The following is a 23,824-nucleotide window of genomic DNA, read 5'->3' as shown; positions in this document are numbered from 1 at the left end:
GTTTTTCTCAAAGAAAGCAGATCGAATGCAGATTGTACCTTTATACGTATTTCATTGTTCGCGTGCATCGTTCGCGTCGCGTCGAGAACACGGACGACGATTGGCCAAAATATATATAAATGAAATCGAACGTTTGTCGAATGGGGAACCAGTCCTTCTTTATCGATCGACATTTTTATCGATGAAAAAAAAAAAAAAAAGAAACATTGGAGATAAATGTATTTCTTAAGAAGCGCGTTTACGAACAATAATGTTCATAACCATTCACGACTGACGAACGAATTTCTTCTCGTAGATAAAAGAAAGAAAAAAAAGGAAACACGCTTCAATTTCTCGTGTTCGTCGTGACGCGAACATTCAATTGTATCATTTCTCTTCTTTAAATGAAAAATAAGTATTCTATATGTGTGAATGTATCTGCCAGTGAGAAAACTCGTATGTTAAAAGAAAAAAAAAAAAAAAAAAAGAAAACAAAACGAAAAAAAAAGAAAACAAAAGAGAAAATAACGAAACGATAAACTTGATTATTCTTTGAATCTACGAAAAATGACCGATTCGGTGTCGAGCATGAATGTGCGAATGAAAGTACGAAGAAAGAAAGCGCGCGAGAGAGAAAGAATGAAAATGAAGACGTAAACATGCATTACTACTTATGTATTATGCAGTAAATGAGAGAGAAGATACCTACCTTATATATATATAAATATTATATATATACATAGCTAGTTCAATTTGCAAATTAGTGTGTATCGTCGCTTCGAAATGCCCAGTCATTACTCGCCAGAATCCAAAAACCCAACAACCAATTTCAAGTTCATTCTTTTTTTAAGGAAAAAACCAATAAAATAATGTGTTAAAATATTTCAAGATATTCGTGTTTTTTCACTTATATTTAAGATACTTTATGAACGTTAATTAATATTCTCGAAATTTTCGACTTTTGACTAATTAATAAATTGCATTTTCAACATTTTAAAATTGGTGCAAAAACTAGATTATTTCTTCGATCGACTTCCTATATATTGTCTGCAGTTCGATAGATGGCAGCACCAAACGCTTAATGAAATCTTTTTATACCAAATATATGAAACTATATGCATATACTAATAAAAAAAATTTCTCATGTTTATAGCTTTTGCTTTTCGTAAAAAAACATTCATTTTTTATGAAATATAATTATACTTGTAATTTTCAAAATACAAATTTTTACTCCATTTGTATTTCATTCAATCATAGATAAGGTATAAAATAGATGTAACATAAAATGCTTTTTTTATATCACAGAAACAGGATTAATTGATTTTCGCATTACATGCAACATTTATTGATCTAATATAAAAAAAAAATTGCATTGATAATGAGTCAAATTAAAATTTAATTTTACTATATATAAATATAAATATAAATATAAATCAAAATCAGTTTAAAATCACAAAGTATAAAAGTATATATTTCTTAAATTAATTATTCTTACCAATATAATAATAGATGATTATGAAATAGCTTATCCAGACGGTAATGATAAGCACAATCTATTATAATCCCAATATTTTTCCATTTTATTGAATCTTGAATAAATAAACAAATATTTATTTCTAAAATTATTAACGAATATAATTTATTTCTTTATTTCTTTTCGCAAAAAATAATTATTTATTTATTTATTTTTTATTTTTTAACGCAAAAAATTATTTTTGTAATCTAAATATTAAAAACAAGTTATTTACTATTTTTTAAATGAAATATTTAAAATGTTTAAAAATCTCATTATTTATTTATAAACTTACTTTAAAACTTATTAAGTTTTAATAAATAATTTTAATTTGTAAATTAATATCAATACAAGTTATTAAATTAAATTCTTACTGATTAATTTTGTAATTTTAATGTAATATCTATATTTTTTGCATTAAAGATTAAGGCACATTATAATTTTGAAAAAGTATAATAATGAAAATGCGTTTAATTGACATTCTATAATTTGTTATAGAAGAGACGTGAGACAAGCATAGACAAAGAGAGTAAATAGTAGAAAAAGGACAGAGATATAATAAAAATTAGGGAATCAGCGCCATCTTCAGTGTGCCGCAAATGAAACTATAAAAGCAAGGATAGAAAATAATTAAAGAAGGACAGAAATAGAATCAGAATTGACTATTAGCGCCATCTCGTAATAAAATGCTAAAAGTATATTTCTAAAAATATCTGACAGATGGCACTAATATCCAATTCTATATCTTACCTATTTTAAAGAAGTGTGTTTAGCACTCAACAGATGGCGATAACATTTTATTCCTAATTGACTACTATCGCCATCTCGTAGTATAATGTTGAAGGTATATTTCTAAAAGTATCTGACAGATGGCACGAATATCTAATTCTTTATCTTACCTATTTTTAAAGAAGTGTGTTTAGCATTCAATAGATGGCGTTAATATTTTATTCTTAATTGACTATCAGCGCCATCTCGTAGTATAATGTTAAAGGTATATTTCTAAAAGTATCTGACAGATGGCATTAGTATCCAATTCTTCATCTTAGCTATTTTAAAAAAGTGTATTTAGCATTCAACAGATGGCGCTACTAGTCAATTACTACTTTATTTCTATCCTTCTCTTTTTATTTGCTATCCTTTCTTTTTATGTTTCATTTACGGCACTCTACAGATGGCGCTGATTCCCTAATTTTTATTCTATCTGTCCTTCTCTCATATTAACTCTCTTTGTCTATACTGTTGAAAATTAATAAGCTTAAAATGACACAATATTATTAACGTTTCCTTATGTTACAAGGAATCTATATATTTTTATTTATATTTTATTTTATATACATTTTTATATACTTTTATACTTTTATATAATAATATTCTTATAATAATAAATTTTATATAATAATTTAGAGATATATTTCCGTATTTATATATATATATATTGCTATCAAAATTTTTTATTTTATATTAAATTATAATTTAATAAAAATGACATGCGAAATTTTTTTAATAATTCCGAGGTAGAAATTTTATTCAAATTTTTTATTAGAAGAATACAAATTAGATAAGAATTGATTTCTTATCAATTCTCTTAATTCTAAAAATACTTATCTTTTGTATACTTACTTTATACACGAAGAGTCATCTTTTTCTATTAAACATTTCTTTATAATTTTTTGAAGATTTAGGAATTATTTCACATAACTTTATATCTTTCCAAATATAATATCTCGCTTGTTTTTCATAATATTAAAAAAATATTTAGAATAAAAGTTGATCGGTCTCAAGAAGATTATATTTTGATATTATTAATATTTGCAGACGTGTAAAATATTTATGAAGCCTAAACTTTATTTTTTTTAATTATATACTTTTTAATATGCATAAATATACATATTTCCACACTCTCTATAAAAAATTAATGAACTATGAAAATCGAAAAATTATTAGTTTATTAAAATTATTATTAAATATTTCTAAACTAATAATCTTTTGTTATAAATTTTGTTATAAATGATTTAGTATTTTTTTATTAAAAAAAATATTATCCTCTACATATTCACTAGGGAAATATAAATAATATCAGAAAATTTCTCTTGAAACCATTCAATTTTTATTTGAAACATTTTTTGCTACAGAAAATAGCGAAAATAAATTAAAAAAGTAATATTAGACAAAACATCCTGTATATAGAATAACTATAGAAAGGCATAACAAATCGCAATTGATATTTCAGAACATAGGATACGTAATTTCATAAAATCTCATCTCTGATTTAATTTTAAATAATTAATTCCTTAATAAAGCTTTTTTTTTAAATTTAAAAAATACAGTAAAAAAATATAAACTGCAAATAGTATCAAGATATATATATATAAGGATAGTTTCAAAAGTGCACAAAAAGGGATAATTTGTACGAATAACATAAAACAGTTGTACAAATCGAACCGATATTATTTTTGAGCGTTTTATTAAGTTTACTATGATTTTAATCGATACAATGATTTCTGTGGTATACTGTTGTATACATCGAGACGCGACTTCAACTTTCTTTCCAATCTTTTATAGTATATAAAATATTCAATCACATTTATTATATTTTTATAAAACGGAAACAAAACAAGAAATTAAGAAATGGAAGAATCAATAATTACGAAAAATAGTTGCATTAGTGGAGTTAACACTTTTAAAAATCAAACGTTTCATTGTTTAGAAAATTTAAAAAAAAAAAAAAAAAAAACGATATTCTTCGAGTGACGCAGGAAAGTAAGTTGAAATTTCATCCGACAATGAAAAAACATAAATGCAATAATAACGCGTCGGCGTGCGCTTCGAGTAAATTTTGCGGATGATTCTTTTTTTTTTTTTTTTTTGTAGGTTATCTTAAACGAAAGTTGGACGATTGGAGAAAAAGGATCGAGCGGAAGGGGAGCGAGGAATATGAATATATAATATCTTATATCGTGTATCCATAAATGTTAAACGTTATTTCTTATTCTTTTTTTTTTTTTTCTTTTACCTCGTCTTATCGATCTCGTATTCTTGACTCGTTTTTCATCTCGTTTTTATTAAATGTTAGATAGAGCTTATAAGGGACGCTTGAAGCCGGTCTCGCGGCGAACTTCAGGCGCTCTTTTGTCGTATACTAGCTGTGCCAAACGCACTTGTACTGGTCGCATGGTTGGCGAAACAATGGGTTGAAGATTGACTTTTGAGATCGCTTTAAACTTTTTTTTTTTTTGTATTTTCATGAAAATTATTGGTCAAATAAAATAATAAATATGATCAAAAAATTAAAATTAAAAATTAGATTGTTATATAAATAAATATAATATAAGATGGTCCAAATTTTGAAACTAGAAATTGAATATTACAAAATTGTATTAATAAAATAAATTCAATTCTCAATTTTCGATCTTCAGCCTACTATCTCAACCGCGACATATTATTTAACAACAGAATTTAATCACCTAATCATCAGGAGGATACTCGTAATTCTCATTTTCGCCTCGTCTTCGTTTATACAATAAATGGATATCTTTTGTTTTTTTTTTTCTTCTTCTTCTCTCCTACGTGCTAAGTAATAAATCGTCGAGCCGCAAATCTATTACGATAATCGTCGACAATCAATATATTTTAATAAATCGGATAGAAATCACCTAGCTGTCGATCGACTTTCTTCTGCCATTAAAAAAATACGTCCAACGGTTTTGGGCGTCGTAATAAATTTTCAATAATTCATAATTATTAATAATAATCGCTTTCCAATCGGAGATGTAATAATACAATTGCAATGGGATCCAACGCAACGCGAGGATCGCGAATATCAATAATATTAGTATAATAATAATGACAATTATAATAACGTCGATAATAATAATAGTAATTAATAATAATAGCGACCATTGATATAATAATAAAATAAATCTCGTTTTATACTAATTTTAGCATCGTCGTTACAATGATGTTACTTAGCTGTTACAGTTTTTGCCTATGGACTATTCTCTTTTATATACTTCTATATGTATAGCTACAATATATAATATTTTCATGTTGAAAAATCGTATACATTAGTGTTGTGTCGCAGGACCATTGCTTCATTTCTGTTCTGTTTCCCGATCGTACTTTTTTTTTTTTATCTGTTTGTTTCATCACTTTTTTTTTCCCTTTTACCGTCTTTTCATTTCGATTATCTTCGTTCGATGGGTCTCGCTGAGAGGGGGGAAAAGGTGGCGTCGATGCATAGAAGCGTTCACGCTTGATGTTCGAATAACAGCATCGAATGAAAAAGAAAAAAAGAGAGAGGAAGGAAAGAGATGAAGGAGAAAATAACGGAAAAAAAAAAAAAAAAAAAAAAAATGTAAAGCAATCGGAAACGGGACTTGTCGTTTTCGATCACTTTTTCGACTTCGCAAGTAATACGAAGAATTTTCTCGTATAAGAAGTTTGATATATGTATAACTCTACGTGCAAATACATTTGAGAGTAAAATTCCCTCAAAAAGTTTCTCTCGAGAGTATTTTTCACAAATGGACACTGAGATCAGAATGAAAACTACTGGTTGAACAGTAACCATTAACGAGAAATGACCGTCGAAAATAATTTTCAAGAATTTTACGTCAAAATGTATTCGCATGTTTAGGATAATTTCGTATATCGCGCGTGTATCTCGTTCGTTAGCACTCGATCGGTAAATCAGATCCCAACAACATCGAATCGTTCGATTTGTCGGGCGATTTTTTTTTTTTAAATGCACGTCACTTAGAAACGTGAACGCTTCTCGCTTAGAGAATCTGTATTACATAACATTAATAGCTTAATATCGATTTTTTTTGTTTTTGTTTTTCTTTTTTTTTTTTTTTGTTTTAGTTCGTATTACCCGCCTTTATAGGCGAGCCTCGGATCACAGATAGTGAGGTGATCGTATTGCGCGAGCATTTTCACGATACAACTTATACATATTATATGTTCCTACATCATATTTCATTCTCGTTAATTGTCTGTTTCGCGTATCTTCTTGCGATTCCTCTAAGTATTTCAAGGCGACAGCTCCTGAAAGCAAACAGTACCGGCCGTGTACGCGAACGTGATCACACAGTCGCGTGAAAAAGCTGTATTCTATAGCAATTCTTCGTTTTCTTATTTGCTTACGATCGCTTTTTTTCCCTTCTATTAATCGAGATTAAAAAAAGTGTTCCAATATTTTATTACTGGCCTCTTTAGTTAAAATATCCTATTTGATATTCTTTTCTTTTTATTTTTATATATATATAAATATTTTATGTTTATTCTTTAATTTTTAAATAAATTTATAAATCTCTCCGAGCCTTTTGAACCTTTCTGAGATCTAGATCCAATGTATAAAAAGAGATCCAATGGTTACAAAAAATATTTGTATATATTAGGTAAATTTATTAAATAAATATATTATGTTTCAAACTATTTAATATATTATAACTATTTTTTATGATTATTATTCAATTATTATTAATTTGATACGAAAATGAAGAATATAGAATATAATTTTTTTAAAAAAAGACTACATTGAAAGACAAGAGTATACACAAATATTTTCTGTATCCATTTTATTAATCTTAAAAGTCTCAAGAATGTTTAAAAAATAAAAAAGAATGATAAAAATTTCAATTTTCACGTTATGAAATACTATGTAGGACATTCCAACTAAGGAGGACAGAGGAGTTTAAAAATCTTATAATAATTAAAAAGAAAATAGAATAATATAGAATAATCAAATAGAAGATATATGCTTCGCGTGTGACATTGTTTGTCTGAAAATATCTTTTTCTGGCGACTATATTCATATTCATGCACGCATACGGTCGAAGAAGAAACTTGGTCGGAACGCAATCTTTACGTTTCTGCCCAGTTTATGGTAGAAAGTTTACCATTCGTAATTGTAACACACGTGTTATACAGATACGAAAGTATAGAATATATATTTTTATACACATGTATACGTATACACAATACATATGTAACCTACGTACGTACGACCAACTAAGGGTAGACAGGCGCAATCGTATATATATTATATTTATATATATATATTTTTTTTTTTTAAATGTCGAATCCAGTCGAATCCAGTTTTTCAAAATCTATATATTTTTTGGAAAAATTCGCATATATCGATAAAATCCGGCTTCGATCCGAATTTCTTTTGCAATTTTTATTAACCTCGATATGAACATTTTATTTTATTAGAAAATATATTTTGGACGTGCTCGAGTTGTGCTCGAAGCCGAATATGTACGTATGTTTGAAAAATGTTTGAAATTTTTGGCGGTTAATTCAAATTCTCTGGATTCGACACCATATGTATGTATATGTATCGGGTGTTGAAATTAATAGAAACAGAAAAAAAAAAGACGTAAAGGAAATGAATTTTAATTAAGATCTCGTGCTGAATCGTTTGTTTACAAAAAAAGAAAGGGAAAAAAGGAAAAAAAAGAACGAAGAGAACTGCTCGGAGTTTCTCGATTCGCTCGTAGGTACAATCATGCACACAATTTTTCAGAAAAATAACAAAGGGTACGATATTAAGCTCTTTTTTTTTTTTTCCTTACAACGAGGACACCCCTACAAATTATTATTATCGTATTAAATATTAAAAATACACGTGGGTATTTTTAATTATTTCGATGAATAAATATTATTAATCGAGTAAAATGATAATTATAATCTGTCCTCTGTGAAGGAAAATGGTGTCCTCGCGTTCAAACGTAATTGAACAAATCAGCACGCAAACATTGTCAACGCATCGCTGCAAATATAATTCGAAGCTAAACTTAAGACTCGGAACTTAAACCATAATCGAACGTAGGAAACATTCGCTAGCATTACATGATATTCGGGATGCTGGGATTAGATTTAAAATGAATTACGTCAGAATAGAAAAGAAGACAAGTTTGAATGATTATATGTCGCGTCGAAAGATTAAAAAAAAAAGAGAGAAAAAAAGTTAAAAAATATATACACGTACATTAGAGATGAGTCGAAACTTAATTTTTCTTTTTAAATTTTAACGTCTGGAATTTTTTAAATTCATCTTCAATCATATTTTTTAGAAAGAATCTATATCTATATCGTTATCTAAAATAAAACTCAATAAGATATTAATTTAAATAAAAATAAATTCGTATCGTCACATTTCTTTAAATTATTTATTGTTACGTTATAAATTATTCTTCAAAAATTTTGAACATCACAAGAACAAAGAAAAAAGTTTCAACATCTTTTAAGTTTCGAGTGCATTCTCATTCCTAATATACTTACACATATTTAAAAAAAAAAAAAAAAAGTATTCTTTTCTTCTTCGCGCAAAGAAAATCGTTCCCTTAAATCCTTACCCAGCAAAAAAAAAAAAAAATTACGCTACGCATTATAATGGAGGGATATACATAATGTGACGTTAAAAATTATTGTAAAAAACAATAAAGGTCAAGTATTAAAAAAAGAAGAAGAAAAAAGAAAGCAAGAAAGAAAGAAGGAAAGAAAAAATCAAATTTTGTGAATAAATTGAAATGAAACTAGATATACAATGGGTTTCATATAACAATAAAAATATCTGTACAAGCTGTCTATCTATGTATGCGTGTATATGGCATACGATACGATAAAAAATAAAAATTAGTTGATTGTATACGCTCTCTCCCTCTCTTTCCTTAGCTAGGCGCCTGTACGCTGCCGTATTGTCTCAAATAGAAGCGAACCCTACGTTCTTAGGAGCGCAATTGCCCTATAACGGATTCTTATCGTTCGCCGTCCTTTCCACTCTCTCTCTTTCTCTCTCTCTCACATACACACACACTCTCTCTCTCTCTCTTTCTGCCCGCCATTTTTTTTTCTTTAAATTCCTCTTTCTCTTTTCGCTCTTTAAATCCTCTGTAAATAGGTGACGTGTATGCTTAATGCATCACAGTCACTCGATAAGGCAAGATTTAATATCAAGATCGAAGGACAGAGGCAAAGAAGATGCGAACATCGAGTAAACGAATTGTTTTTCTCTTTCTTCAAGCGTGATCCATCGAATGATATATTCGAGTCGAATATTATTCCCATGCTCGTGTACCTCGAGAAACATTAATTATTTCGTCCTCCTCAGTCGAAACTTCGTATTTTAATGTTTTTTTCCTTTTTTTTATTGTTTAAATTATATATATAGATCGAAATATCTTATATTTCTGTATACTTTATGCTTTTAAATTTTAAATAGTAATATAATGTAACGTAATTATGATACGACTTATATATATAATATATAATATTTATATATTACGATATTTAAGTCACAATAGGCCATCCCATGTGCAAGTCTGTTGTTTGAAAAATCTATTTTCCATAGATTTTTGTTCTATTTCGACACGATACGAGTTAATATCAGTTAAATTGTCTACTAAATCTTTATCCATTATTGCTTTCGAGTAGATATTAAACGTGATCGGATATATTTTTACAACGCGAAAAGAACTTTCTTTCTCGATTTTAATTTAATTTTTCATTCTATTCTAACTTATGCTAAACGTTACGCTAATTATACCTTATAAATTTAATGATTCGAAACTGAAAAACTTCTTATAGGATGACCTATAATAATAAAACAGTCACGTCTATTATCCCTGAAAAACACGGGGGATAAGAAAACGAATATGAAATTCTCATTTCATTCACCGTCGAATATTAGAAAGAAACGAAATTCGAACCAAGGAGGACAGTTATCGAAACAGTTACAATTGTATAAACTGACCCGCAATAAAACTTACGTGTATCGCCGCATCGTTCTGTGCGCTTGGCCCTCTCTCTTGACGCAAAAAGGAGAAAAATGTTTCAAAACCGGAGAAACTAATGTTATCATTAATCGTAGGAACACCAACGAACATTATTTCCATGTGTGTGGCTCGGAGGTGCGCGTATATCGCATGTGTGTATACGTATGTGGGTGTATGTGGCCGTATGCACAACGAGAGCATGTGCGTGTCGGTATAGTGGGTGACGACGTAGTAGTTCCTGGTTGTCCGGTTAGCAGTACGTCTGCTTTTCTTTCTTTCTTTTTTTTTTTTTTTTTTCCATTTCTCTGACATACACTCTGCTCTATGTTTTTCCTCTTTTTTTTTCCCCTCGTTTTTCTTGTTGCGTTTTTCCCTTTTTCTCTTTTCTCCTCTCTCTCTCTCTCTCTCTCTCTCTCTTTTCTTTCGGTACGTATATATCTCGTTTTATTAGTCTCGTTACCATACTATATAGCTCGCTCATTTCCAAAAGTAATTTTAGACGCGCGGTCGTTTTTCATTCTCTCGGTCAGAATCAGAGTCCGCTGAATCGTGGAGCGGCGGAAATTCCGGAACCGCCTCGCGTTGCTGCATCCATCCCGCCGCGCCTGGCCCCCCAGCCAATGCCTTGCCCTGCGTCATTTTTTTTCGATTTTTTTTTCAATTGATTTTTAGCCCTCTGTCTTTATCCCCTGCAGGTGGCGACAAAATTGCGTGTCATTGGTCACTAAGCCTCGCCTTCGTTTCACAACTTTACGCATTCTTTTGTCAACAAAGACAGACGTCTCTCGAATTAACCGCGAGAATATATATGTTAAGTTAATGAGTTAACGTACGAAAGCGCGGGCTATTTGAATTGGCTGCTCGTATCAGGATTCCTATCATTATTTTGTTGTAAGAATTTTTTTTCTTATTTGATTTTTCTTTTCTTTTCTTTTTTTTTTTTTTTTCTTGTTCTTCTAAAATGCAAAACGACTTTGACTCCCGTTACGAGCACGAAAGGATTTGCCTGCTACATGACACACGAAAAGATTCTAATGATCGAGATGATTTGCGAACAAAGGAACAAACAGCAAAACTATGAAAAATCCTTTCATTCTATTATTAATTTTGCCAATGCAACAAACCGGCGCCTATTCTACTTTCTACGCGAGAAATTTAGAATTTTGCAATTTAGAAAAACTAAATAAATATGAAATGTCTGGCATCCGTTCTCTTTCACGCTCTTTCTCTCCCACTTTCTTTCGCCTCGTATCTTATTCACCCAGAAAACCCCAGCCAATCCGTCCCGCAAAAACAAGAAGAAAAAAAAAGAAAAAAAAAAAAAATAAAACAATGATAAAAAAAAAAAAAAGAAAAAAAAAATGAAAAATAGAAGTAATGGTAAACGCACACACGTACTACTGTGTAAGATCAATATAAAACGTATATATAGATTGTAATTCTACATGCAGCCATGCATGCCACGATAATGTCTTTTGTATAATTATCCATCCATAAGGAGTTCTCCGATTTCCGTAATTCATTTTACATATCATGATGTGTCTCAGTATGTGTAATATGAAAACGTAAGAGTATGTATGCGTTGCAGTGCGTTGCAAAACTCTTTCAAAGATATTCTAAGATGTAAGGTTAAGTATCGAAAGCCATATGACCGCATGGTGCGTTTTTTTTTTCTTTTTGAGGGTGTATCTGCACAGCACAGATAGATTGTAAGTAGCACATAGTGGTAGAACTGGGAAAAATTTGAAATAAATTAAATACTTAGAAAATTGAAAAATATTTCTAATAAGCAAATATTATTTTAAGATACTTTATTTATATATATTATAGACAAATACTATTTATTATTTACATTTGAATTCGATACAAATAAAAGAATTATTTTTCATTTAATTGGAAGGCAATATGCAATATTTTTTAATCTTTAGAAAATAGATTATATTTTATCAAGTTTTGATATGTTATTTTATATATATATATATATATATTATACATATATTAATAGTACGATTTCAATATATTAAATTGTAATATATTTGTATTAAAGATAAATATTTCTTATTCGAGATATCATCTTTTTAAAATAGTATGAATTGATATGAAAATATATATTTGAGATATTATTATGCAATTATTATTTTTAATACAGTATTTTATTTGCTTATAATCTTGTTTTTCCCAGCTCTATGTTTGCCTGATCCGCGTGCCATTATGCGCAACAAAGAGGCATGTCTGACAATGAACTGCTACTGTAATCGAGAAAATGATCGAATCGAACGATCTCGTAATCCCTCGACAACTAAAATCACAATAAGCCGCCTAGATTCAGATTCATTAATCCTTTCGGAACCATCGTTATCGGTTAAACACAGTCCATAGCGAAATATAAAAAAAAAAAAAAAAAAAGAAATAAAAGTTTCTAGTTATTCAACCGATTTCGAATGCTCGACCGTGTCCCATCAAACGTGGTTGGATTAATTTACCATTTGCTGCCATCAATTTTCGTAATTTATCTATAAAACGAGCTACCTCGTGTTTTTTTTTTTCTCACCCAAGGAAGGCATAAAATATTTATAAAAATTTTATTGCACATTTGGCAAAGTCTAATTCTAAAGCTCGAAGACGAGAATATCGCGTCGAAAATATCTCAAATACAAAGTATTATAAAAATTCGACATTTCAAAAACTTTTGTTTGGGATATTGAAAATTGTTTTTAATATTTTCTTTTTCTTTTTTTTTTCTTTCTTTTATAAATTTTGACGTGCATAATCAGAACATTATGGTATATAATTGTCGAAATTCGATTTGAAATTATGTGCATGCGATGTTTCGCGAATTGGATACCATGTTGAATATTCAGCCAATTTGAATGAACGATAGAAACACTAGCATACGTGAAATTAAAATTAAGTTTAAGAATAAAAGTTAAGTTAAAATTTAAAAAATAATAATAATAAATTAAAAAACTCTTTTAAAGAATTCAAATTGCATTATTTAAAATTTTAATAGCATCTTATAATGAACGGGAATTAATATTCAATTCTCGAATTGTATTAAATGCAAGAAAGTCAATAATATTACAACGATGATTTTATCGATAAAAATATTATTCATTGTAATATTAGTTGTATCACATGAAATTTTAAATTGTAATAATAATTTGGCGCGTGCTCGTGTTTCTATTCAACATGACGTTACGTGACTCGCAAAACATCTTGAAACTACAGAATTTCACATGCAAATAATATTTCAATCAATGAATTCCAACAAAGAAAACCGTCACTTTCGGATTTTGCGCATCGAAATATATAAAAAAAAAATACTAAAAAAAGAAAAAAAAAATCCAAAAATCACAATATCCCCAACTTAAGGCTCAGTAAAAAAAATATATATATTTTAGATATAGATATTTTCTTTTCCAGATGTTCCATATTAATTAAATAATTTCCCGGCTTCGAGCAAGACACAAGATAAGCACGACACGATACGTGAGAAAGGCTCGAAATCAAGCGCCAGAAATATCGACGAAAAAAAAAAAAGAAATACGTATATAAATGTATATTAATAATATATATATAATATTTACGAGTATATTGCACTATCGACGAGTTAATGACACGATTCTACGCGAATCTCATTTTTTTTTTCTTCTTTTTTTTTTTTTGTAAGCTTATCATTCGTCGACCGCTCAAGAGAAAAAGACCTGTGCTTGTTGCAACGAAGGATGATATCCTGAACGGCTCGTCGATTTTTAATCTCGAACACATCGTTCGTTAATTCTCTGTCAAACACACACTTCACGCATTCTTCCATTCTCTCACTCTTTCTCTTTCTCTCTCTCTCTCTCTCTCTCTCTCTCTCTCTCTCTCTCTCTCTCTCTCTCTCTAAAACGCAAACGAATTCGTGTAAAGCCAGCACGTCGAGCTGATCGAAGACGAATCTACGATTGCGATTGGTTTTTTTCGTCGGCATGGCGCGTCACTGTGAACACACAACAAAAAAGCACAAAAGGCTGAGATCAGTTGGACACGCAGGCAGACACCAACCGTGTGTATGCGCACGCGCGTGTGTATATGGCTTTTTGCCTTTCGTTTAACCCAGGTGATCTCGTGATATTTTCCTTCCTTCCCTCCCGCGCTCTCCTCTCTCTCTTCCTTACTTACTCTCCTCTCTCAATTTCTTTTTCTCACTCTCTAATTGCGTGAAGTCTGATTCGATGTCTCTCTCACTCTCTGTCGCCTTCTATGAATTTCGTTTCATCTGCACCAAGAGAAAAAGAAAGAAAAAAAGATCTAAGTGAATTTGAGCGGAGCTTGACTTGGATTGTATTCGAAGGGCAAACAGCCGACCACCCTGGCGGGAACCGTACATCTTGTGCTCTGCGCAAAGAAAATTATATCCATTTCGCCGATAACGACGAGGAAGAAAATCATAATTCGATTCGATATAATAAAGGAGATGAATAGGGGATATATGAGCGAGGATGTTTGATTTCAAATCGTATCGAGTCGCGCCAAGATGGACGGTCCGCCGACGAAATTCGTGTGTCAGCCGGATCGTTAGGTGATGGAGAGTAGAAGAGACCAAGGAACAGACGACCGAATGTATGTATTTGAATATGATAGTATTATAAGTGCCAGAACTGTGCGAACTGTGCTTGTAACAATGCGCTCGAAAGCGCGCGGCCGTCAGTGCTTTTTTTTTTTTTTTTTTTTTCCCGAATCGATCCTCTTTTCCAGGTCGCTTTGCACTTCTCTCGAAATACGATCTCGTGGCATATCGCGGCTCAATGAAATTTTACTCTTTCCTGTTTCGCTCAAACACGTTTCAGATGTACCGTAAAATATTCAATTGCGTGATTGACGAGTAGAATCGCGTAGGTTTCATAAGTCATTGGACACTTGCTGGAATTTTTTTTTTTTTTTTTTAGCAATCCTTTTTTCTCTCGTATAATTGTAATATATATAATTTTATAAAATTAAAAAAAAATGAATTGTGTATAATTTTCTTTAAATTAAAGAAACTGGAAATTTGGATTTGTCCTGCGTTGGATTAAAATTATGAAAATGAACTATCTATTACTTTAATATATATTTCTATAATTTTATATATAACACTGTGAATTTCATTATGTTATAATTGGTTAATTAATAATATAATCGCAATATTCATTTCATAATATATTTGAAATACGTGTCCAGTGACTCAGAGACAAGAATATATCTGTAAAATCTTTTAAAATAATATAAAGACGTAAGTGGAGTTAATAGAGTCCTCTATGGAGTTTTCTAAATTTTAAATAGGCAAAATATTTTAAATCATATGAGAAGAAATAATAAATAATTTTATTAAATATTTGAATTAAAATTAATTATTATAGTTAAATATTAAACTTAAAATATTTGACGTCTCATTATTAATTAAACTCCAACATTACAATTTTATTAATATTTTTTTAATATTATTAAAAATTGCAAAAAAATCAAAAGTTTTGTAAAAATTTTAAATACAGATATAATGCTTAGATAACAGAAAATTTTATGAAAGAATACGTTACTGATATATTCTGAGATATACAATTATAGAGGACCCAAATCACACCATTTAAAGCCTTAAAAAGGATTAGAAAAAAATCATGAAAAGAATCGAAATATCGAGAGAAGTAAATCGGTATCCACTGAAACGATTTGTAATAAAATTTGAAATTGTATAATTTGTAATGAAATTATGCAAAAATTGATATTGAAAAATACGTCGAAAGGCCAAAATAAAGTTTACATGTTTTATTTGCATAGAACTCTTCCTCCAAAAATGTGTATCCTCTCGTATTAGTAGATTTCTTCTCGTCAAGCGTATCAAAAGCAGGTGCGATATTCTCATCATCATAATTATTCACAAACTAAAAATAAAAAAATAAAAAAAAAAAAAGAAAAGAAAAAGAAAAAAAGTATCAAGCTCGTGATAAAGACATTATTCCTTTTTTTTTTTTTGACGTTGGACGATTTAGAAATTGTGCGAGCACACGTTAAACACACCGCACCCCAAATTTCTTGTTGCAACAAACACAGTTCTTTGATTTTTATTATGTTAGATTCGGGATAACCAACCAACAGATTATAAAGAACGAGGTTATTAACAAAAAAAAAAAAAAAAAAAAAAAAAGAACAAATGAAACCACAGAGAGTAATAAAATAAGGTCGACCAAATGTTAGATAGACCGATATATTAAAAAAAAAAAAAAAAAAAAAGTCTTGGTGCTTATATAATTGTATGCAAGCAATTGCCTTTTTGTTATGTATGCGATTATGGAAACGTTAGTGCCAGTTGCAGCAACAAGGCCGGTTTTATCATTGCTACGAGATATTAGAGTTAGGTCGAAACCTGATTTTTAGATCCGCGATCTATCGAATCTTTAACGAGACCTCGAAACTTTCAAAAAGTCTCGAAACTCTCGAAAATAAATATATATATATATATATATTTTTTAAAATTCTTTCTCGAATTAAAATTTTGAAATTCTTTACAATAAGTCATAATAACGACCAATAAATAATAACGGTCATCGATCATTTGGTTCATGAAATATTAAATTTATTATATTCTCATCTTTCCCACATATCTATTAAAATAAATCTAAAGACAAACACAATTATCTAAACACAAACATGTACATAATAGATTTCGAGAGTTTCGAACCAGAGACGACAAACTGAAATAACATTCTAAAATTATACTCCATCCCTCCACAACATATATTTCCAACCCTCGATGAGATCGCAGTTCAACACGTATTCGCTCTACAACTTGATCTCGTCGAATAATGATATAATATCATAGTTACATTATTAGCATTAATCGCGTTACAAAAAAAAAAAAAAAAAAAAAAAAAAAATAGAAAATATTCTGATCCGAATGTTCTTCATCGATGATGAAGGACTCGAGAAGCAAATAGCTCGATAAAATTCTTAGACGTAATGAGAAAAAGGTGAAGAATAGGCGAACATTCAGATATAGCGGAGAACGAGACGAGAAGCGAAGGTGATTTGAAAACGCGGTAGCTAGGAGGGAGTATGCATTTTAGTCGCTTCATTTCGAGCTGGTTCTCGCCCCTCGGGATCTGGAACCGTGGCCGAACCGGATGAACCGCGAAATTAATTTTCTTGCAAACTTACTTCGCTCTTCCGAGTTGATACGAATTTCTGGAAACGCAACGGTAACGAGAAAAATGCGAACGAGATCGAGCAATAATGACTCTGGATGCGGATTAATTCGAAGAGAGTGTATATTAATTATTATATCTTCTTTCCTCGAAATGAATAGGATACACTGGTAGGGGGAGAATATTTTTGACCCTTTCATAATGAATTACAATAGATTCAGAAGCAATTGAGAATTGTAACGTGTAAATTGATTAGCTTTGTTAATAATTGAAAATATATACGAGTGATGGTCAAATCTTATCACGATAAAAGTTATATATCATTCATTAGAAATAATTAAATATTGTTACATCCTCGAGTTTCAAATATTTTCAAAAAATAAAATATCTTTCTATATATATTTAAATATATTTATAATTATTTAAATCAAAATTTATAAAAAGAAAGTATAAATATACTATCTGTTCAAAAATAAAAAAATAATTATTTTAAGTTTTAAGTTTTGAATTCCTTGTAATTTCAGATATTATACTGTAAATTAATTAATAGAAAAAATAATCCACGATATAATTACACACATATATATATAGATTTTTACATACATAGAATGGATTAATAACGCGAATAAACTACATTCAACAAGTATTGAATTCATTAAAATAGTATGGAATAGAGATTTAATTTTAATTCGATACTAGAGTAGAGTTATTTTAATCAGATATTTAAACGTTTCTTGGTAGCGGCTTGCATTGGAATGCATTTTGAAATGAACCAAGGATGACACGGCGCAATATTTGTAACGAAATAGTATATATCGGATGGTGTATCGACAAGAAGGATATTTAATCCAACAATTGGGAATATCTACAAATTTCCAAGCCAGCCGAGCAACAGTCCTCGCATGTTTGTACATATATGTACACGAATTTAATTCAACGTCACTCTTTATCACGTGACACCGTCGAAATTGCATGTCAGAAAGATTTACTGGATTCGAAGAATCGGACACACTATACGATACGTTTTATTTCTTTGTTTTGGAATGTTGTTTTACACGAGGGGAGAATATAAGGACAGAAATTGGAAGCACGTGGCAACAATTTTAAATATTGATACCATGATTTTCGTACGCCATTTTATTGTTTCATGGATATAACTCTTAACACGCTATTATTATTTAAGGAGAAATTCGACTATCACAAAACACTTCAATTATAATACTCTTATATGATATTAAAGAAATAAAAATAAAAAAAAATAAAATAAAAATACAGTGAATTATTGAATACTGAATAAGTGCAAAAAAAAAAATTATAAAACAGTAAAAAATACAATAAAATCTAAATTTAATTGTATAATAAACGTAGCTCGTACTGAACACATGCCAAAAGAAAACCTTCTATTTTTACACATTCCATTTTTTTCACAAGAATAACACGATCATATATATCATTATAGGATAGGAAATTCTCATATACTGCATTGAAATATATTAAAAAAAAAAAAAAAAATTAAAATAAAAATGAAAAGTTTCATGATAAAATTATTTTTTTCATTTATATATAATAGCAAACGTGTTAAAAGTCGTCGCTGAATTCATGAAAAAGAAAAAAATAAAACAATGATTAAAACGACGAGGAAAATCATGGCATTTTCGTTTCTCTATCAAATACAGAAATTGGATCTCGGAAGATGCAGTTCCGTTGCGTTTCATCAGTCGAATAGAGGCAGCTCGTTAGAAACAGGACCTACCGAGTCTATTAATATGTGAGGGAAGCAACCCTACCTAAAAAGTGACTTAGCAACTCCAATGCATACTAAGCAACCCTTATGTTACTAGCTGCTGCTAGCTTCGTGTGCACTCCCTGACACACCTCCTCTTCTAACTTTCAGTTCCTACCACCACTATCGGCTCCTTCCTAAACCCATCTTTATGGGCTAGCAACAGCATATCCAACCCAGTTCTATATATACATATATATTTCAACACACACGTAATGTACTCGCACCTACACATGTAATTCTTTGGAAGCTATCGAAACACATTCATGCGTGCTTGACTCTACACAGAGTGCTCGATCGATAACAGAAATTGGCAACTTGTAATTAGAGAATATCTTGTCTCAGTAAATACAGAAAAAGTCAAAAGTGAATATAAAACTTACAAAGATAATATTTGTTTCATACTGATGTGAGATTGTAAATGTCTGCATTTTTCATTCTTAATTGTATTCATATATACAAATGGTCCTCAAGTATCCTCAATTTCCTCATATCGTTATACATATATTTTCTCCTGAAATAAGTTGTAGAATGAAAATATATATGTTATAAATCGAATTACCTATTTTTTTTTATATAGATGTACAATTTTCTATAAAATGTACATCTAAAATAGCTGGTACTTTTCAATTAATTTTTAATATGTACAACACAATTGCAAGATATAATAAATAAATTTTTTATTTTATACGTACGATGTATACTCACTTTTGACTTTCACTAGATTATATTCAATATCTTCATATTTTAACGTTTTCAATTTATCAAATTGAATTCTGTATATAAGCTCGAGCACAGATATTGTTTCATTATAATACACCGATTCATTGGATTCCACTTCCTCCTTCTTTCATTCTTCCATTCTCTTCCCCATTCAAACATTCTTTCTCGCTATATGTATGAATATGCGGTGAGATGGCACATGCATTTATGGAAAACACAATGCAATGGCTTGAAAATGGATGGAAATCAAGAGCAGAATTCTAATTTATCAACTCCGTCAAATATGATCAATCGTCATCCATAATGATATCGCATAAAAATGAAAATGAACAAATCTTGCCGTCTCTTTCCATTCATTCGAAGCCACTGGAAAAAATTCTTCAAAATCGGAGTCTAAGCGTTATTAAGATTGAATTTAGCACATGCTAAAGAATGCAGGAGGGCATTGAAGAAAGCGAGGCAATGATCACTGACTACAGGGGAGAAAATCTAATTTTAAATTAGAGAAGAAAAGTCGTGACGGTTTACCTGGTGCATAGGGTCGTAGCCCATCGAGCCATCGTTGTACGGTTGCGAGCCATAATCGCTACCATTTATGCCCATCCCGTATCCGGCCATGTCTTGCGGGCCACCAGGTGGCGCCGGCGACATCATCGGCGTCGGGGTGCCTTGGCTGGCACCACCCATACTGTACGGCGACGCTCCTGCAAAAGCTGCTGTAGAAACAATCGCGGTGCATACAAAATTCGAGGGTGCGTCTTTTTAAGTTCTTCCGCTTCACCGATACATTTCGTTTATCGTAAAAAATATAAGTAAACTCGTTTCTAATTTTTATTGTGTAATCGGTGGCGTTGTTGATTCTGATTTTTTATTTGATCTCATTTTTATCTTTAATCTTTTCGAGATTAATAGGATGATATATTAAAAGAAAATCGTGAAATTATTACGATTTTTTAGTATAATTGATATATAAGAGTATTGAAACATAGAGATTATATATTGGAGTGGAATGAATTTTTAATAGTGAATAAAACTATTACTAAATTAATTAATTCAAAATTTACTTCTCTGTGTTTGAAAAATTTATTACAAGTTATATAAATTCATTATTGGAACACGTTATATAATTTTGACTTTTTCATTTCTAGCTTATTCATCTCATTTCAAAAATTAATTACAATATTGTATTCATGATCAAAAGAAAAATTCTTCCAGAAAGAATTAATAATGGAGTATCAAAATTTTAATTTTCGACATTTTTTTGTTACAGACGCCACTGATCAATCAAATGGACAAATGTATCATTGGATCATCTTCAATATACCAGAAAAGAACGAATTATCGGTTGAAAGCGAATTTTTAATCAACTTTCAAATTATTCAAAGTACACGAAACGATATCAAGTTTTAAATATCAGTGTGGAAATTAGTTTAGTTATATACCAGCGTAATAGGAGCAATTTTTACTTTGAAACGTGAAAACATTTTCGCTATTCGAAACAAAATATCGAGGAATTCGCCAATGTTGGCGCCATTATTGTTGGAATTCCGTTTCTTTAATTACGAGAAGACTGCGTTTACCGGAAAGAGCATTGCTAAGGAAAGACAAACACAGGAAAGGTGTCGAAAGAAACGCGAGAATCTCATCGCCCTCCCCATGTATCCTCATCCTCGTCTTCTCATTTTTCGCTCCCTCTTTCTCAGTATAATTAGTAAGTTAAAAATATCTCGCCTTGCCCTCTAAAATAAAGAGACGTCGCTGTAGTTAAGAAAAGTACGCGTAATTGCAAGTTGTGTGAATGCGAAGAATTTTCAGAGGGTATATCCATGGAATTTTTCTTTCTTCATTCTTTTCTCAAGAATGCAAAAATCCAAATAGAAACGAATTAAAATAATGATATTGAAGAAAATCTATCTATTGTTATGGTTAAAGAAGATATGTTAAAACGGATAAAATATGTTAATTGCAAAAAGTTAAATGAATTTTTTTTTTTTGTATACTAGAAAGAAAAGATTAAGAATTGCGGACGATAATTTTGTTTACTCTTGAAAGATTTATAAGTCAGGTGCAATAATAATGGCATAGCCAGAACTGAACAATGAGTAGTAATTCAGTCGCGTAATGATTTATGGTAATGAAGAACCATTATACCACATGATTTGTTTTTCTTCTAAGTTCAGATTCGATGTTGGAATAATCGTGATGAAGTCAAAAAAATTAACGAGTTCATTAAATATATAATCTATTATGCGTCAATCTATTGATTGATTACGTGACATTTCCTCAGCAACGCTCCATAAATGGTAAAAAGAATAATCGAATAATTGAAGTTTTTGATAGATAAAATTACAATATTCGTGGATTTTTGATTGATATTCTTCAATCAAGTTATTCGAAACGAACTCTTCAAGGAACACCCGTCGCTCATTTGCGAAGGACGGAACTTACCAGCTGCCTTTTTGGCTGCGTACAAGTTCGCCTCCTCCTGTGCTTTACCTATGTTTTTCTTGTAGCGTATCCTCTTGTTGCCGAACCAATTAGAAACCTGCAAAAAAGATAACGATGCAAGATCATTAAGAAATTTTTAAAAAGATTTAATATTGAAAATAATATTATCAGAATTATCAATATTTATCAATATTTAAAATATCATTAATCATTAAATATATATTAATGATTAGACAAATAAGATACAGATCTTTTAAAAAAAGAAAGCTTGATATTGCAAAATGTTAAAAACAAAAATCTTAAAAATTTTATTTTACATTTAAGATAAAATTCATTCAATAATTTTTTCTTATTAATTTTACAATTAATTAAATATTATTTAATAGTTTTGAGTATGTATAAAAATATAAAAAATAGAATGATTCATTCTCAAATTCTAAACTGTGAAATTGATCATATAAAAAAAAAAATAAAATGATCATAATCAGAATTTTAATGTTAATGACAATCAGAAATGTATATTAATAATAACTTAACAACAGATATCTTAAAATAATAATTCACATTATTGTAGAAAAATTTTTTCTTGTATTTTACCTGACTCACGGTGATTCCACATTTTCGTGCGAGTTCTTCTTTAGCTTCTTCGCTTGGATATGGATTACTCAGGTGTGAATAGAAATACTCGTTGAGAATTTCAGAGGCTTGTTTGCTAAAGTTTCGTCTTTTACGCCTGTGATAAAAAGCAATTTATTTTCTCTTTGCACCGATTACTTTTCATATGTTAAACTTAATAAAAATAAATGATTAATTTTTACACGATGAATACTTACCTTGCATCGAGGAATCGACTCCTCAAAATCATCACAGCCTCACAGGTAGACTGTTTCAGTTGCATTTGAATGCTGGAGAACTTCTTATGAATAATCTGAACCATCCTCTCGATCTCTTTTGGCGTGATTGGCCTGGTACGACTTTGTTCCCTCAATAAATTCATTACGTGAGTTGTGAACTCGTTACACGCCTGGAAAAAAATTCAAATTTATTTTGTTGCTATTTTCCTTTTACTTCAAGATCTTTTTCTTTAATCTTTACAATTTTGTGTAAAGAATTAAAAGAAAAGTTTGTTGAATGTTAACTTTGTTATATTACAGTGTTATTTAAACATAAGTATTTTAACTTTTATTATTTGCTGATAGCTTTTCTAATTTTTTTTTTTTTTACAGGCAAGAATCGTCGACAAGCACTCAATTAAAAAAAAGAATAAGAAACTCCATCGTCAAAAAAAATTTCATAAGCTTCCTTCAAATATCTTACGAAGAAAAGAGTAATGTCTTGGCATCAAGAGTGATGTTTCTCAAGCAAGAATGAACGAAACCGCAAAAGGAAACGAAGAAAAAATGATTCGTTCAAAGAAGCAGAATGAAGCAGAAAA

The 23,824-nt window shown here is 29.9% G+C and overlaps 1 protein-coding gene across 9 annotated transcripts in view; it reads right to left on the bottom strand.

Moving 5' to 3' along the window:
* Positions 1-4,477: 4,477 nt before the first annotated feature.
* Positions 4,478-23,824, bottom strand: part of LOC122716462 (homeobox protein extradenticle) — a 69,009-nt gene continuing 49,662 nt past the window's right edge. For 5 of the 9 annotated variants that reach the window (XM_043939558.1, XM_043939559.1, XM_043939561.1 and 2 more), the window contains 5 exons: positions 23,223-23,413; positions 22,987-23,122; positions 22,390-22,486; positions 20,470-20,657; positions 8,644-10,905 (listed from right to left, as the gene is read on the bottom strand). In XM_043939558.1, coding sequence (XP_043795493.1) covers positions 10,771-10,905; positions 20,470-20,657; positions 22,390-22,486; positions 22,987-23,122; positions 23,223-23,413 — 747 coding nt within the window. In that variant the 3' untranslated portion in view covers positions 8,644-10,770. Of the gene's footprint in view, positions 6,542-8,643; positions 10,906-14,439; positions 14,537-20,469; positions 20,658-22,389; positions 22,487-22,986; positions 23,123-23,222; positions 23,414-23,824 lie in introns of those variants that run through there. The other 4 variants (XR_006347028.1, XM_043939566.1, XM_043939564.1 and 1 more) reach the window with 4 other exon arrangements.

Source organism: Apis laboriosa, unplaced genomic scaffold (genome assembly GCF_014066325.1).
Source record: "Apis laboriosa isolate Shangri-la unplaced genomic scaffold, ASM1406632v1 scaffold45_cov149, whole genome shotgun sequence".
NCBI lineage: Eukaryota > Metazoa > Arthropoda > Insecta > Hymenoptera > Apidae > Apis > Apis laboriosa.
Note: the sequence above shows the minus strand (reverse complement) of the source record. Positions and strands in the feature narration are given on the sequence as shown.